The 15,571-nt window shown below is 37.2% G+C and overlaps 1 protein-coding gene across 2 annotated transcripts in view; it reads right to left on the reverse strand.

Moving 5' to 3' along the window:
* LOC140143668 (glutamine--fructose-6-phosphate aminotransferase [isomerizing] 1-like) overlaps positions 1–15,571 on the reverse strand; it is a 56,907-nt gene that overhangs the window by 14,742 nt on the left and 26,594 nt on the right. The window contains exons 7-14 of one of the 2 annotated variants that reach the window (XM_072165485.1): positions 14,933–14,956; positions 7,520–7,690; positions 4,705–4,800; positions 4,014–4,109; positions 3,375–3,472; positions 1,953–2,073; positions 1,321–1,478; positions 38–152 (exon numbers count right to left, since the gene is read on the reverse strand). In XM_072165485.1, coding sequence (XP_072021586.1) covers positions 38–152; positions 1,321–1,478; positions 1,953–2,073; positions 3,375–3,472; positions 4,014–4,109; positions 4,705–4,800; positions 7,520–7,690; positions 14,933–14,956 — 879 coding nt within the window. The remainder of the gene's footprint in view (positions 1–37; positions 153–1,320; positions 1,479–1,952; positions 2,074–3,374; positions 3,473–4,013; positions 4,110–4,704; positions 4,801–7,519; positions 7,691–14,932; positions 14,957–15,571) is intronic. The other variant, XM_072165486.1, reaches the window with a different exon arrangement.

Below are 15,571 nucleotides of genomic sequence, written 5' to 3' on the forward strand. Positions count from 1 at the left end.
GTTTCAAAAGTTTCATTTATACATATTCCTGACCTACCTGGTAATCGTTTCAGATCCTGCATGATTGCCTGTCGTCTTGGTGTGGTGGAGATACGATCTTGATCCATCATCAAAGCAAACATAACAAGTGATATAAACTGACTGGTGTAAGCCTGGACATGAACAAATAATGAGTAGTGTAAACATAAAAACAAAATACATTATCACATTTTACAACAACATAGTCCTTCTATGGTAGGCGAAGTATACATCCACATAAACAACTGTCTCCTTCTGGCCCCAACAACCAAGATTAAATCCAGCAAAATGTGCAGAATGAGTTCCTCACAAGAGCAAAAGTCTACTACAGGTAAATTAGGTAATTTTTGGCCAAGCTCGAACACTCGGGAATGCTAATGGCTCCACGATAAACACACATGTACATAGCATGGTACAGAAGAGAGCATGCACACGCACAAAGCATGCACATGCCTTACATTGCGTACACACTTAGTACGCTAGAACAGGTATGTTTGAGCTTGGCCAAGAATTACTTTATTTACCTATAATTTGTTGCTACACTGTTGCAAAAATGATGACTTCTTTGTTTACCCCTCACCCACCCCCATGCAAATAATAAGCCCTGGTCCATATCATATAGAATCAGAGACAGAATTAAAAAGACTTGTTTGCGTCTGTCGTCACCTGACAATCAAACTCAGAAACGATTTGTTTACGAGTTGTTGTGATGATTGAGTTTCTGAATGCAATGATAAAACAGTGTACCTTATGATTAATTTTGCACCTTCAAACATACTAACCAAAGTTAGGTCTTGGTAATAGGAAATTTTCTTTCCTGAAGGCACCATGTTAACAATGCCTAGAAGAAAAGTTGCTCTTTGCCTGTAAAAGCACTGTAATTTTGGACATTTTCTGTAATTCTTTTTCTCTGATGAAGGCACCAGACGAATCAACCTCCCCTTTTACACCCTACTAACCAATCAAGAATCATGGGGAGTTTGATTGACAGTGACGCTAGACACAAACTAGTCATCTTTAGTGGGAATAATTCGCTTTTGGAAGCTCACAATGATGATAAATAAAATAGCAATCAAAATTATGTAAGCTGCAACACCAAACAAAGGTATAATTACAATGATTGTAATTCCAGCTGGGGGCCCAGAAAGCAATTTATAAAAATATGATCCATGTAACATATCAAACTGATATTTCCTCAAACCCAATTTCAAATGTAACTAGCATCACCATCAAACAACATTTGCAGACAAATATTACACTCCACTCCTGTGTTCTTTACATATATTATCCGAAGATGAATACCTTTGTTGATGCCACACCAATCTCAGGACCTGCATTGATATGTACACCACAGGCTGTTTCCCTTGATATGCTGCTTCCTACTGTATTTGTGATACCAACAGTGAGGGCGCCACGCTTCTTACAATATCGCATTGCGTTGAGTGTATCAGCTGTCTCACCTTTGATAAAACAAAGCAAACATACAATTACAATGTTAGAGGTTTGACTCATGAACATTAGGTTATGCAGGGTTTGAACCCACCAGGACCATGTTGTGTCCATGGCCAAGACACTTTATCTTGCTTGTTCCACTCCACCCGGGTTAACATGGGGAGCTGTAACATTATTGTTGGCTGCCAAATGGTGCAATATATCCTAGCAGCAGCGGAATATAAAAACTGTTTTGATAAAGGATACAAATGAAATGAAAAAATAGGACTTGATATCATAATATTTGAGTCAATTTGGGAAGTAGTCAAATCTATAGGGAGTACCCAACAAAATCAATTCTAATCTTGCATCAATAGAGTCTTTCATTGACAAGTTCCCTGCCAGGACCATGACGATTGGAAATGCATTAATTTTACTCTTTAAACATGAAAAGTTTGGCTACAAAACAGACAAGACAAGACACATTATTAAATAGCACCTACCAGACTGGCTGATGAAAAAACACACATCATCTCTGAATACGGGAGTAGATCTGTCCAAGAAATCACTAGCTAGCTCAACCACAACTGGCAACTCTGTTAACTCCTCCATCAGTTGTCGTGTCTGAAAACAATAAAAGAAATTAGAGATTTAAGTTATCTTAGGTTAGCCTTTCAAAGAAATGGTTAAATGTTCATGATGTTTTGTTCTGTTTATAATGGCTTGAACTAGTGGGTAAAAGGTAGAAGCCCAAATTACTTCATGGGCTCTCTGGCTGAGTGTAATAAAATATTCCAGACAAAATGTCTGGATGTGATGGATGTACCTCACCTTTCCTCGCCAAACTTGCCAAGGATCTGAGCAAGAATTAATTTAATTATCTCAACCTCACCATTCGAAATAAATGCCGCCACCAGCCATTGGCCTGTAACTTTTTGGTCTGACCGGTAACTTTCCCGACTAGCAGTCTAGTTGCCAACTGGCTGGCTGGCAACCTTTTTTTAAATGCTCTAAGTATACTTTTTTTAAATATTCATGAATGCATCGTCAATCTGTCATTATCTATTAAATCATTTACGAAGCAGGGTATAACATAAGCCTGATCTCGCAAGAAACATTTCAACGGTTCAACCACCGCTTTGACCAGCCTAAGTTCTGCCAATGTATTTACCATACTTGGTTTGTAGTAACGAGACACCCTTTTAAACATGCTTTGGTCAATGGTTCTCCATGGTCAATGGTTCTCCATAACTCAAGGTTTCATGTGTAGAAGAGTAGGCAAGACAAGTTATGATATGAACTCCTTCATGATCATGCTGTACAAAATAAAAATCGCACGTCTTGCAGTATACTTTTTCATTATTTTCATCTCGAATCATACTCCCGGCTTAATTTCCTGTTTATTTTAAAGCTCCAAAAAATTTGGGCTGTTACTTTTTAAAGCAAATTTCAAACACTGCTCACCATTCCTTGCCTTTTTTAATAGGCTACCTCGCCTTTCCTCGCTTTTCCCATTACACTCTGATTAGAACGTGTTATGATTTATTGCGTTGGATCCCAAGGGGAATTTTATTCTAAATAACCTATAGACCAGCTGAACATGGCATATTTGAATAGTTTACCCTTGGGGTAAGGGAACAAACCAAAAGATCGATGACGTCCTATAAACGTAACTGGTTTCGTTTCTCAGCAGACCCCCTCCCTCCCTGCTAGAAACGTAATAAAGAAATGTTGAGAATTTTGACATAATAATTATAATGACACATTCTTCAGACCGATGTTTTTATACAAACGTAATCGAGTATTTTTACCCCCTCCCCCCTAAACGAAACTAGTTTCGTTTATAGGACGTCATCGATCTTTTGGTTTGTTCCCTAATTGAATACTTAGTTAATATAAGTATGGGATCAGAGTCAAAAACTTACAGCCAATGCAGAATGGTAACTCGTACCACAGGCTATGAATAGCAGTCTACGAGATCTTCTTATCTCTGACATGTGCTCTGTCAGGCCGCCCAATGTGACTGAAAGATAAAAAAATATACAAGAATCAGTTGCATAGCAAAAAAGAAAGGAGAATACAATGTGCAAATCTCTTTGTGACAGACTATCTTTAATTAGGGGAGGCATGGAAAGAAACAAATAGACAATTACATTTGTCATAATTGCAGTGACTTGAATCTCTCATACACTGCCACTGTCAGGGTCTATTTATCCAAGTTCCTTCGCAAATGAGGTCCTGGAGAATTGAAGCATGTCATTAAATATCAGCACCTAGTGTGTTAGTCACTGAACAAGCTGCATAGTATCGCATGACCATGGCATGATGATCTGTTTCTTATCACACAATTAACAGAGTGCACAGGGGACACCTGTCAGTTCGAAACACTGTCAATCTGAACCCTCATCAATCCATTAGGGTTAGGGTTAACCCTAACAGGTTTTTGGACTGACAGGGTTCAGATTGACGGTGTATCGGACTGATGGGAAGACCGCAGTGCACACATAGGCAAGTATGAATGGACATTGATGAGAACTGTAATACATTATAGACATCCCACTTACCCAAGTTGTCTTCAAAGTTGACACGGCCTCTCATCGTGTTCACAACACTATCAGGTTGCTCAAAAATCTCCTTCTGCATGAAATAGCTGTAGCTTCCTAAAACCAAAGAAACAAAAAGTGAACAATAAAAATCATTTGACATTGAAGCTTAAATTTCCAAAAATTTAACACAACTGTGTAATGATATTTCAAGATTTTTGGAAAATTATAGTTAAAGTTCTTCAGAATTAAATATCTATGTAGAAAAAGAATATTACTAGCATTGTCCCATCAAAATCAACTTATAACAATGTTATCTTTAGCGGTTCACTATGTTATTCAAGCGTTGAATCATATAGCGACTGAATACATGGTATCCATATAATTAGATATTTTTCATACTTAATTGGCTTCTCCTTTACTTTTAGGGCTCATATTGAAATACCCTACCACGTTTTCACACAGAAAGAAGGCAGGATTCCCCTCGCTAAGCGCGCGCCTTAGGAAAGCTCGGTCAGGAAAGCGCGCTCCTAATTTAAGTGGCTACAAAATGTAATTGCAGTGTTATAATCACACAGGATTTTAACAAAAGAAGGCTAGCACAGGAAAGCTGCAGGATGGCGCACACCTTCCTGTGTAAGGGAATTTCAAAAAGAGCCCTTAAGCCAAATGACTGTCTATAGTAGTTCAAGTTTAGACGCAGTAGGCTTACCTTTCATGATTTGTTGGATTTCCATCATAAGAGTATGCACTTCTCTGGAGACGGCAGTATCTTCTTTCTTCCTTGTGATACGATGAATTGATAAGCCTTTAAAAAAAAGAATTTATTTTATACCTTCATGTAACACAGGTGTGTGAGAGTATGTTTGGGTGCAGGAATAATGTCAGACTTGTCAGTGTTTGCCTACAAACGAGGACAAACACATGACTTCACATTTAAACCATGGACCTGTGACCAGTGTTCGAAATATGCCTCAAAAAGTTACAGGCCAGCCAGGCTTGACCTTAAAAAGTTACCGGCCAGCCGGGCCGGCAAATAGATGCCAGTCAGAAAAGTTACCGGCCAGGCCAAAAAGTTACAGGCCAATGGCCGGCTGACCGGCCCTATTTCGATCGCTGCCTGTGACCTGCAAACAAGCACCATGCATCCTCAGTTCATGGAGGTCGGCAGTAGGTTGCAATTACATGCCAACTGCATTTTTGAGATATGTTCTACTGTGTATCATACACAGCCTATACGAATCAGACATCCTTGATTTGAAAGCAATACACAAGGTCTGTGATTGCTGGTACAGGCAGGTAGGGGTTTGTCTGTTGGTGTGTGTGTGTATCTTCATGGAAGTAGAGGTACTCCACATACAATTCGAGGTCGATCTAAAAACTGTGAGGACATTTTTTAATGTTCTCACATTTTTAATAAAATAAAGCATGATTATAATTTAACATGTATGCTGATTATTACAGAATAAAGCTAAAAATATTTATTTAGCTTTATTCCACAAAAATGAATATTTAAAATTAATAATTTATAACCCTGATGACTGTCTGATATGTGACACGATCTGGTCCATGGGGGGCCAAAGGCGGCAGATTTGAAACTGAGATAAAGGTAAAATATGTAGTAAAAAACAATAAAATACATAAGAAAATAGACATAATAAAACTTCATAACTTTAGAACCAAGTATGCTAGACCTTTGGTGTTTGATGATAACATGAAGTAAATGATAGCCTATTGTATGTATAATGTAATAATGGGGACTGCTCTATAATCCGAAGGTTCTATAATCCGAAGGTTCTTTAGTCCGAAGGTTCGCTAGTCCGAACACGTGTTCATAGCATTCGTTAGTCCGAATTTTAAAAGAGGTTCTCTAGTCCGGAAAAAAATTCAAAAGAGGTTCTTTATTCCGACGGTTCTTTATTTAGAAGGTTCTATAGTCCGAATTTTAAAAACGGTTCTCTAGTCCGAATATGAAAATAGTCTCTATAGTCCGAATTTTAAAAAGGGTTCTATAGTCCGAATATAGAAATAGGCTCTATAATCCGAATTCAAAAAAGGGTTCTCTAGTCCGAAATTGTAAAACGGTTCTATAGTCCGAAACAGATACCGTGTTTTTTAGTCCAAATCAGTAAAAAGGTTCTATAGTCCGAATTTTTAAAACATTAACAGAAACTGCGCTCTTTAGCTAGATAATACTAAAGCAGAGTCTATGGCAAACGGGATGACGCTACTGCTGTTAAAAGGGCGCACACCACCAAATCACGATGTAATGACAATGTAATGTAGATGGATTCGGTAAAAACAAAAATCTTTTTAGAGATATTTTGGCCTTTCTGTGGAAAAAAGAGAGGCATGTTATAGCTTAAATAAATTTTTGAGACCTACACATGAACTTGGATCGCCCAAAAAGTTGCATAACACAATTTTTGAATAAAGTAGGCCCTCTGATTGAAAAATGGCCAGAAACAGGTTTTCAGGGTAGAGAACGGGTCGAAAATGATGATCATTTAATCACAAGACTACCAGTACATTGAAACATTTTATACCCCGGGCACGCCACCCCACCCCCCCCCCCAATCGCAAGATAAAACTATACTATTCTGTAAACTAATTTGTTTAAATGACTAAAATTTGTTTAAATGAAACAGAAGCAGCATTTACATGGCGGGATGGCGCTATGAAAATTTGAACTCGACAATGCCCGAATACATCGTAGAGTATTACTAGTATATAATATTATAATGGAATGAAAAACGGATAAAAATGAAGAAAATATCACCAGAATAAAGGTGAACGACAATGTATGCTACGAAAAATATCCAGAGAAACCAACCATGTTGAACTTCAGCGGATTTGTATTTAACAATTGATGATTTGACACTGAAACAAATGATTAAAATAAAATTCGGACTATAGAACCCATTTACTAATTCGGACTAAAGAACACGGTATCCGTTTTGGACTATAGAACCGTTTTGCAATTTCGGACTAGAGAACCTTTTTTCAAATTCGGATTAGAGAACCTGTTTCTATATTCGGACTAGAGCACCTTTTTGAAATTCGGACTATAGAGCCTATTTTCATATTCGGACTAGAGAACCGTTTTTAAAATTCGGATTAAAGAACCTCTTTTAATATTCGGATTAGGGAACCTTTTTAAAATTCGGACTATAGAACCTTCAAATAAGGAACCGTCCGGAATAAAGAACCTTCGTAATAAAGAACCGTCGGATTAAAGAACCTTCGGACTAAAGAACCGTCGGAATAAAGAACCGTCAGACTATAGAGCTTCCACCGTAATAATTACAGTAACTCTATTTTCAAAAATGCCTCCCTTGGCCCCCATGGACCAGATCGTGTCACATATAGTGAACCAAAATGACATTATTCAATAGTTTAACCCTGATTACAAGCAGCCTTGAGGAAGTTTACACACATGTGCATATTCCAAGAATATCAGAACTGATGTCACTAGATTTACTGACCCTTCCTCTGTGTTACGTGCATGTATTTATGCACATACTTACATCCTTCTCTGACAGCCGCCACATCGCCGTCTTCAAGATAGATAACCTTGTTTGTATGTTCAATAACAGCGCTGGCATCACTAGCAAAGAAGTATTCAACTTCCTTCTGCTCCCCTAGAACTTCAAAATCTGTAGTACTCTGGGAGCGTTTGAATGTTACACCTTCAGTTCCTGTAAATACAATCCACAAATAATCAAAGGAACATGTGTAAAATGGTCACAAAGTAAGATGGATATATTTCTTTTCTTCCCAAGTAAATGTTCCTCCAACTATTGTGCCCTACTAGTAAATCTTAAAGCTTGCGCCAATGACCGATCGTTTGTAAAATATTGTCAAAACTTTACAAAGCTCAAATTTTGGTTTTTAACATTTGACATAAGAATAGATGCATGAGATTATGTAGACCAAAAAAACATTACGGGGGAACCCACTACTGTTGAAAAACAAGTATATTTCTTAAAAAATAATTATAAATATCACTTACAACACATAATAAAGTCACCCCAAGCTTAATTTTCATAACCGTTCTTGCCAGCAAGCATTAACAATTTTATTCAGTTATTTTAACTTTACAGCTTGAGCAGAAGGGTACTCAAATAGCAAGGCTAATCTTAAGGGATCCTTTGAACATGACACTGGGATGGATTGATGGTAACAGACCAGGGTAAACACCCTACTCTTTACGAAACTGGCTGCAATATGCTCTCTATACAAGGTACCGACAGCTTACCATCTCCTTCAAAGGACACAGTACCCTCATGGTCCATTCACCCAATTCTATATGAACCATGGGGAGAGTGAAAGCCTAATTTAATCTACAGATGTTGCCAACTAAATACAGATATCATAAGTGTCATTATTCACAAATACTTTCATATCATACAGCTTGGGGAAATTTACATTTGTGTGGGAAACATGGGCCATGGAAGATTTCTCCCATTCCATATATGTGACCCTCAGCACAACTGAGCCCTGAAGTCGCCAATCATCATTTTTGAGATATTCAACCAAAATATTCTGCTTGAAATTAGCTTTAAAATGATGTATATCGTGTCTATAGTACTTGACATTTAAAGGGGCATTTCGTGATCCACAGCCTCATCCCCCACTTTTCCCAAAAAAAGTTGAGATTTTTACACCACTGGATACCTCTGGCTACATAATGTTTATGTACCAAATATTTCTTGCAGATTAATTAGTTTAGCAAAAATATCGCCAAATTTGAATTTCGTTCTGTTGCACCAGAACGAAATTACAACACATTGTCTATGGAGCAGTGTAATACACATAATCATGCATAACTCGCAAACGCAAAATCGGAATCAACTGAAATTTTGGAAATAAGCTTTTTTCGTGGATATCTACTGAAAAATGTCATAAAAAGAGGATGCTAGGATCACGAAATCCTCCTTTAAGTAGTGAAAATCAATAAAACAGTCAATAAATCCTTTGTTTCCTATTGTTTATTGTTAAGTTCAATGGAGCATATCTCAATAGTGGCACTGGCGACATCCGGGCTCAGTTGTGCTGAGGGGTCAAATATTGTAAGATTTACTGATGTAGATAAACTTAAAAATAGGCTTATTTAGCAGTAAATCTACATCCCTATATATCATTACATTGACACAATTCACACAGTGTATATTCTTAAATCACAACTTGCCTCTCCGAATTGAATTATTCTAAGAAGAACTTGGATTTCGCCATTTTTGCACATCAATCATGTATGTAGTGTACTTCAGGAATATCTCACCATCTATCTGCCATAATGCCTGCAATGTTTTCTGCCCAAAACATGCAACATGTACAATGCTCTGTACTGATCATGCTCAAAGATGTCAATTATCATGATTTCAGGCCTTTACAAAGCTATTCTGGAGGTGCAATATTTTGTTCCCATGAGTGACAATGCAATATGGTTGATTTCCAACATTTTTGGTGAAGGACTCCCAGTTCTTAACAGTCTACTTTCTGTGTTGATACTTAATACATGCTCAAAACACTGTTCTGCCTCTATGTACCCAAATAAGATTCTAATTCAGATAAAACCAATGTTCGCCAATCTAAAACCATACTACAGATAAGAAATAGAATTCTAAAAGTGATTTTATAATGTTACATTAAAGATTACATAAAAGATTATCTATAAAATATGGATTGTATAATCCGAATTCTGGTTGCTACAGAAGAAATCTTTACCAAATATATCCGACTGTTTCTCACATAATTCCCACAATGCAATATTCTAGGGATATTGACAATATCATAGATTAATAAATACATAGATTGGAACGTTCTGTGCCTGTGCCCTCTGTGCATGCTTGAATTCAGCTGAGGCCAGTATACAGCATTCGGACCTGGCGACATTGCTCATCTGAGCGTACACCGAACACTCAACTTGTTAGTGTTAGGCGCAAACTCACTTTGTGTATGCTCACACTATTTGCGCTTTTTTTGAGTTCGCCAATGCACCCTCACTTATCGTCAACCCACATGGGCAACATGCCTACCTTCTACAATATGCAATATGCTCACATTTAAATGTCAAATTGCATATGTGCCACATACAAAATACACATGTGATGCATGCAAATGAAAGTATGCAACCTCCTGAAATAATGCATTGTGGGATATTTGTGATGTGATCAAGCTAAATGAGTCCTTTGTAAACATCGATTTTGATATAGAGCCAAAAATAGCATTCAACTTCCTTTCCATGCACTTTATCGTTCTGAGCAACACTAATATTACCATACCTCTGGAACCGAAAGTCCAGTTGTGCTAGAGTATTCATTGAAATAAAGCTCAGAAAATGCAACACATGTACCATGAAATTGAAAACTAAATTAGGATTTTGCTTGACAAAATGACCCATTTTGCTATGTCATGCTGTTGGAATAGGACAGAAAGGAGTCAAGTACTGTGTATCTATTCAAACATGCTGTCTGTTGTGAGATAATGGGAATGGAAACCATATGTTGTCTAAAGAGTTCCTAAACTTCATACTCAGTTTATCAAGTTCATAAGGAAGATACTATAGATGTAAGACCCTGGAAAATGCCAAAGGACAGTAGAAAGTATATCCTCTGGGTTCAAGGCCACAAAAAGCAACATTTTATGTATCAAAGATCTGAAAGTCATAACCAGGGCCGGATTTACCATTGGGCCAGATGGGTCCGGGTCCCAAAATTGCTATGTGCATCTTCCTTTTTAGCCCATCTTTTTGGGTCAAAATAGGGCAAAATTACACAATTTTGTGAGCTTCCCATGCACCGGCTCTTGAAATACCAAAATACACCTTCATTTTGGGCTAAAAGTCAAAATTTAATTTTCTGCATCGCTCTAAACTGTCCTAGTAAAATCAGAACAAAATATGCTTGTTCACCTCTACATTTTAATGCTTCTGCTGCCATGTACTGTCGATCTTATACGTAAACCAAATTGAACTTGGCCACTTGAGTGCAAATGCCTTTCTCACAGTGAGTTTGGGGCCTCCAAATTTTAGCCTATAGCTCAGCCCCCCCAAAAGGTAAATCCAGCCCTGGTCACAACAAAAATACCCTGTAATGTATTCATGCTGATGCATGATGGGAAAAACAGAAGTGCATTGAACTTCCTTTTCCTATGCTTCTGCAGTAGTTTCATGAACAGAACTTTAGTATTACTATCTCCACTCCCAAGTAATTGGATTAGGTTTTAAGGTTAGAGTTATGAAGTAGGTTAGGATTACGGTTAGGATTACGGTTAGGAATTGGTTAGGGTTATTAAGGTTAGAGGAGATATTAGGGTTAGGATTGTGAGATTAAAGTTAGGATTAGGACTATGGTTTGGAATCGTGACAGACCACTAACCTAAAAGTTTCTATTTTCATGATTGCCATATTATGTACCGTATTTGTTCCATTATCCACCCAGGGCACTTAACAAATTCATTTTGGGTGGGCACATCCCAGATAAGGTTATTGGAAGTATTTTACGTCATCGGGACTGCAACATTGGTTGCTCCAAGGTATGTGGATTAAGCTGGTTGAATAGATTGAAATCATTCTCTCATTATTTTGACTAGGGAAGCATCGATCAGCCTCTGTTGCCCGATTACCGATTATGTTGCTAAGTGATCGGCCGATTCAGAACCAGAACCAGATAGTACAATTACGTGCATGACTTCCGAATTCGGAGGCATGCATGCCACTGTGTTGGTTACTTCGGCCTTTCGGTAGACTGATTTAGTATTGTTCTTGTGTCGATACGAACACATCAATTCATACTTGCATCAGCGATGACCATTTATACCCATAATTCAATCTCATTTATTTATTTATTTATTTTTCACATTTCTGTTCAAATAATTACATTTAATACTGCTGTTGTTTCTTTTTCTTCAAAACACGCCTACTCTCCCAATGGCACAGCCCTAATTTCCATTCATGGCAAAACGTCGAGGCCACGTGGGCGTGCTGGTTTCCGGGGTCTTTTGCGCTGTAAGCCATTCTCAATTAAATTGGAGCGATCGCCACACATAGTACTATGACAGGAGCGTCAAAGTTGGTTGGGGTTTCCCCAGGTCAGGGCCCAAGGTCACGTCAGCAAAACAGCGACCAAAACAGCAACAAACCAACACAAGCGTGAGAACTGGCTCGCGCATTGTGATGTGCATGTAATTCACCCCGGAATTCACCTTTGTTTTTGTTAAATAACTTAAATTTTATGGACCAAGAGTAAGGAATTATATCCATCTGTACAACGTAAGTTGATTTGTGAGCTTGAAAGCTTAAAAAGCAGGCTGGTGCAGCTGCTGGGGTGTGATCGGTAGCAATAATCGGTAATGTTTACTTTTTTGCCGGTCCCGATTCAGAACCAGTTAGGCAAATATCGGCCCCGATTCAGAACTGCCGATCATGATCGGTGCGTCTCTAATTTTGACAGTAGTTGTGGAATGGGTATTTAATGGAACAAACACAGTTTGTTAAACTTATATTACTGAAAAAGTATAGCCCAGAAACTAAATAAGGTACTGCAGATATACAGTAAGAGACAGCATTATCTAAATAAGAAAGTAATTTGCATCTAATACATATTCAACACTATGATTTGGCCATTTTACATAACTGACCAATCACAATGCATTAGCTTTGTACCAAATACATATAACTTGTTAAATTGATCTCTCTATCAGGCTATAGATGGGCAAGAAATCATGCCATCATTGCCATGTAACCATGGTAACCAGTGATATATTATGCACTCATGCTGTGTGATTTACCAGAGTTAGTAGTATTATTTTCTCTGGTGGAGGATCAGCTGTGAACAAAATAAACAAAAACAACCAAGATGATCAAGTGAACAACCCCAAAAGCAATGAACGTTACAATATTAATATGTGATGGGATACAAAAAGTAAAATTGGAAATTGTATCCTAACAAGTATCAATGGATATGGGCTATTCCAATTGAAATCCATACACCCCCTATGGAAGACATGACCTTAATCTCCTACACATAGGGTGTAGGTTTTAAATGGAATCGCCCATTCAGGTAACCCCATTTGAAATTCACACTCCCTGTGTGGAGAAGATTAAGGTCATATCTTCCATAGGGGTGTATGGATTTCAACTGGAATTGCCTAATATGATTGTTGTTATGTTTTAGTTCCACTTTAGCCATGCACTATTTTCTTGTTATTGTAGTACATGAATAAAGTGCATAACTCCATATTCAACCTTTGCCTTTCAATAAATGTACATATACCTTAAAACCCCGTCTACAAGCATATAGAGTGCTGCTGATGAAAGCTACATTAATCCAGGCGCCATTATGGAGTTTGAGCAAATAAATTACGGATCCAAGCATATGCAAACAAGTATTATTTTAAGACCAATCTATTGTATTGGTATATTAACCCTTGCTTCGAATTAATTTAGCTTTTATAAAAAACACTATATATGCTTGTAGACGGGGTTTTACGGTAACCAATTTTAAGGCAGTATACTCTTTGGGTATAATCTCCTGATCACCCTTCAGTCTGAAATTACTTCCCTTTAAAATAAATAACATACTGACTAGTTGTAATCCCACTCCTACAAATCAAAGGCTCCAACTATAATCCAAAATTTGAGCTTAAATCCTGTAAGTTTGGTCACACTCTTAAAATCTGAATCTGAAATTAATTAAAATTGGTCCTTTTGATGATTTGTAGATCTTAAACATATTTTCAGCTACAAATCATTGCAACTGCATCAAGTGTCAGCAACAGAAGTTTTCAATAGTGAATGACATTGTCATAACAGAATTCAACATCCAGTTTATCTATGGTATATACTTCAATAACTATGGCTGTATTATCCATTCCAATCAAATTGTTTAGACCATCAAATTTTTAAATCCCCCTAAAATGTCTTGATTAAGACATTAATTCAAATTGCTCTGTTGTTCCACAAATATTGCCCTACAAACATAAGTACAAAACAAATTTGGCCGAGTCCATTTAGATGTCAGTTGACACATGTGTAAACATTACAAATATGCAAAAATATCAGGTTTGAAAAAAAATGAGCCAATTTTGTTTTAACAGATTGTACATAATGGCTTTAATTAGCTGTACAGTGAAACTGTATTACCATATTCAAAATTCAAATTAAAGCAACAGATGTTATATGTACATTAGGCTGAAGTGTCCAGATTGTTTTCAACAAAATGATTTGTAAAACACTTTGCAATTTGATCATGCCACTGTTTTTTCCATGTCGGAAAATAATTGATCATTTGTAAAATTAATTTTCTTAGCCAAATTTCTGCATGGAAATACATTTTTTTCTGGATTTCTCAAATAAAAGAAAAAAAAACTATAGTAACAAACTAGTTTGGTAAATGTTATTATTATTATGCCTAAGTTATTATCTACCAGGTGTCTCTGAATGGGTTATGCAAGCCTTGTTATATTATTAGTCTGCAAAATGGGATGAGAAATGGGTTATTCCAATTGAAAGCATGACCTTAATCTCCTACACAGGGAGTGTGAATTTCAAATGAGGTTACCATTTGAAATCTACACCCCCTGTGTGGGATATTAAGGTAATGTTTTCCATAGGGGGTATATGGATTTCAACTAGAATAGCCCATTTATTAAAGCTTGTGGAAAACTGAAGCTTACTTTTTCTTTTAGCCAGATTGTTGTGAATAAAATGATTAGTATTAGAAAATATTTTGCTTAGCCATATTTCTGCATGGAAATATATTTTTCTGGATTTCTCATATGAAAGAAAATCCTGTGGGGCAAACTTGTTTTGTAAACATTGTTTTTATGCCTTAAATATTATCTCCAGAAATCTATGAATGAATAAAGCATTGTTATATTATTAGTCAACAAAATGAAAAGAGAAATATCATTTTATCTATGAAAAGTAAAAACAGTACCTGTGTGTTGGTGATTCTCATAGTCTGAAGAAAATGAAGTAGGAGATGTGTGTTGTCAATAATATATCAGAGCATTTATTAAGCTATTAGATAGCAAGCTGGCACACGGCATATGAATAATACAGTTGGCACTCAGTATCTGACATACAGCATGCACATCATTCCCTTATTACTGAGAGGACATTTTTATATAATTATAGTATGAGCTCTGGTTAGTGAACACTTGAATGATATTGTAGTCTGTCACTATAATCTATCAAAACCACAGAATCAGATACAGAGAACCGGGACTCCCTATACCGCGACATACAATCGCGCCCGTCAGCTATGGGGAGAAAATTGGGGTATTCGGTCCTTGCCGACAGTCGCGCGGAGACGAACGAAAACAATTCTGCGTCTCATCTGAAGCGTCTTGATATTCGCGTGCAGGTTGCATCAAATGCGTTTCTCAAATGCGCCCATCATCCACGTCGCGTTTGCATGACAACGAATGCCTCGAGCACATTCCGAGGGAAACTGAATACCCTCAATTTTTCTCCATGCCTGTATCAAGATGGCAGTCGAGTCCTGGTTCTCTGGTTTTAATTCTGTGATCAAAACACTTTAAGGGTATACAAGGTATTGTTGGTCGAAGCAGCC

The sequence above is a fragment of the Amphiura filiformis genome, unplaced genomic scaffold (genome assembly GCF_039555335.1).
Source record: "Amphiura filiformis unplaced genomic scaffold, Afil_fr2py scaffold_25, whole genome shotgun sequence".
In the NCBI taxonomy this organism is placed as follows: domain Eukaryota; kingdom Metazoa; phylum Echinodermata; class Ophiuroidea; order Amphilepidida; family Amphiuridae; genus Amphiura; species Amphiura filiformis.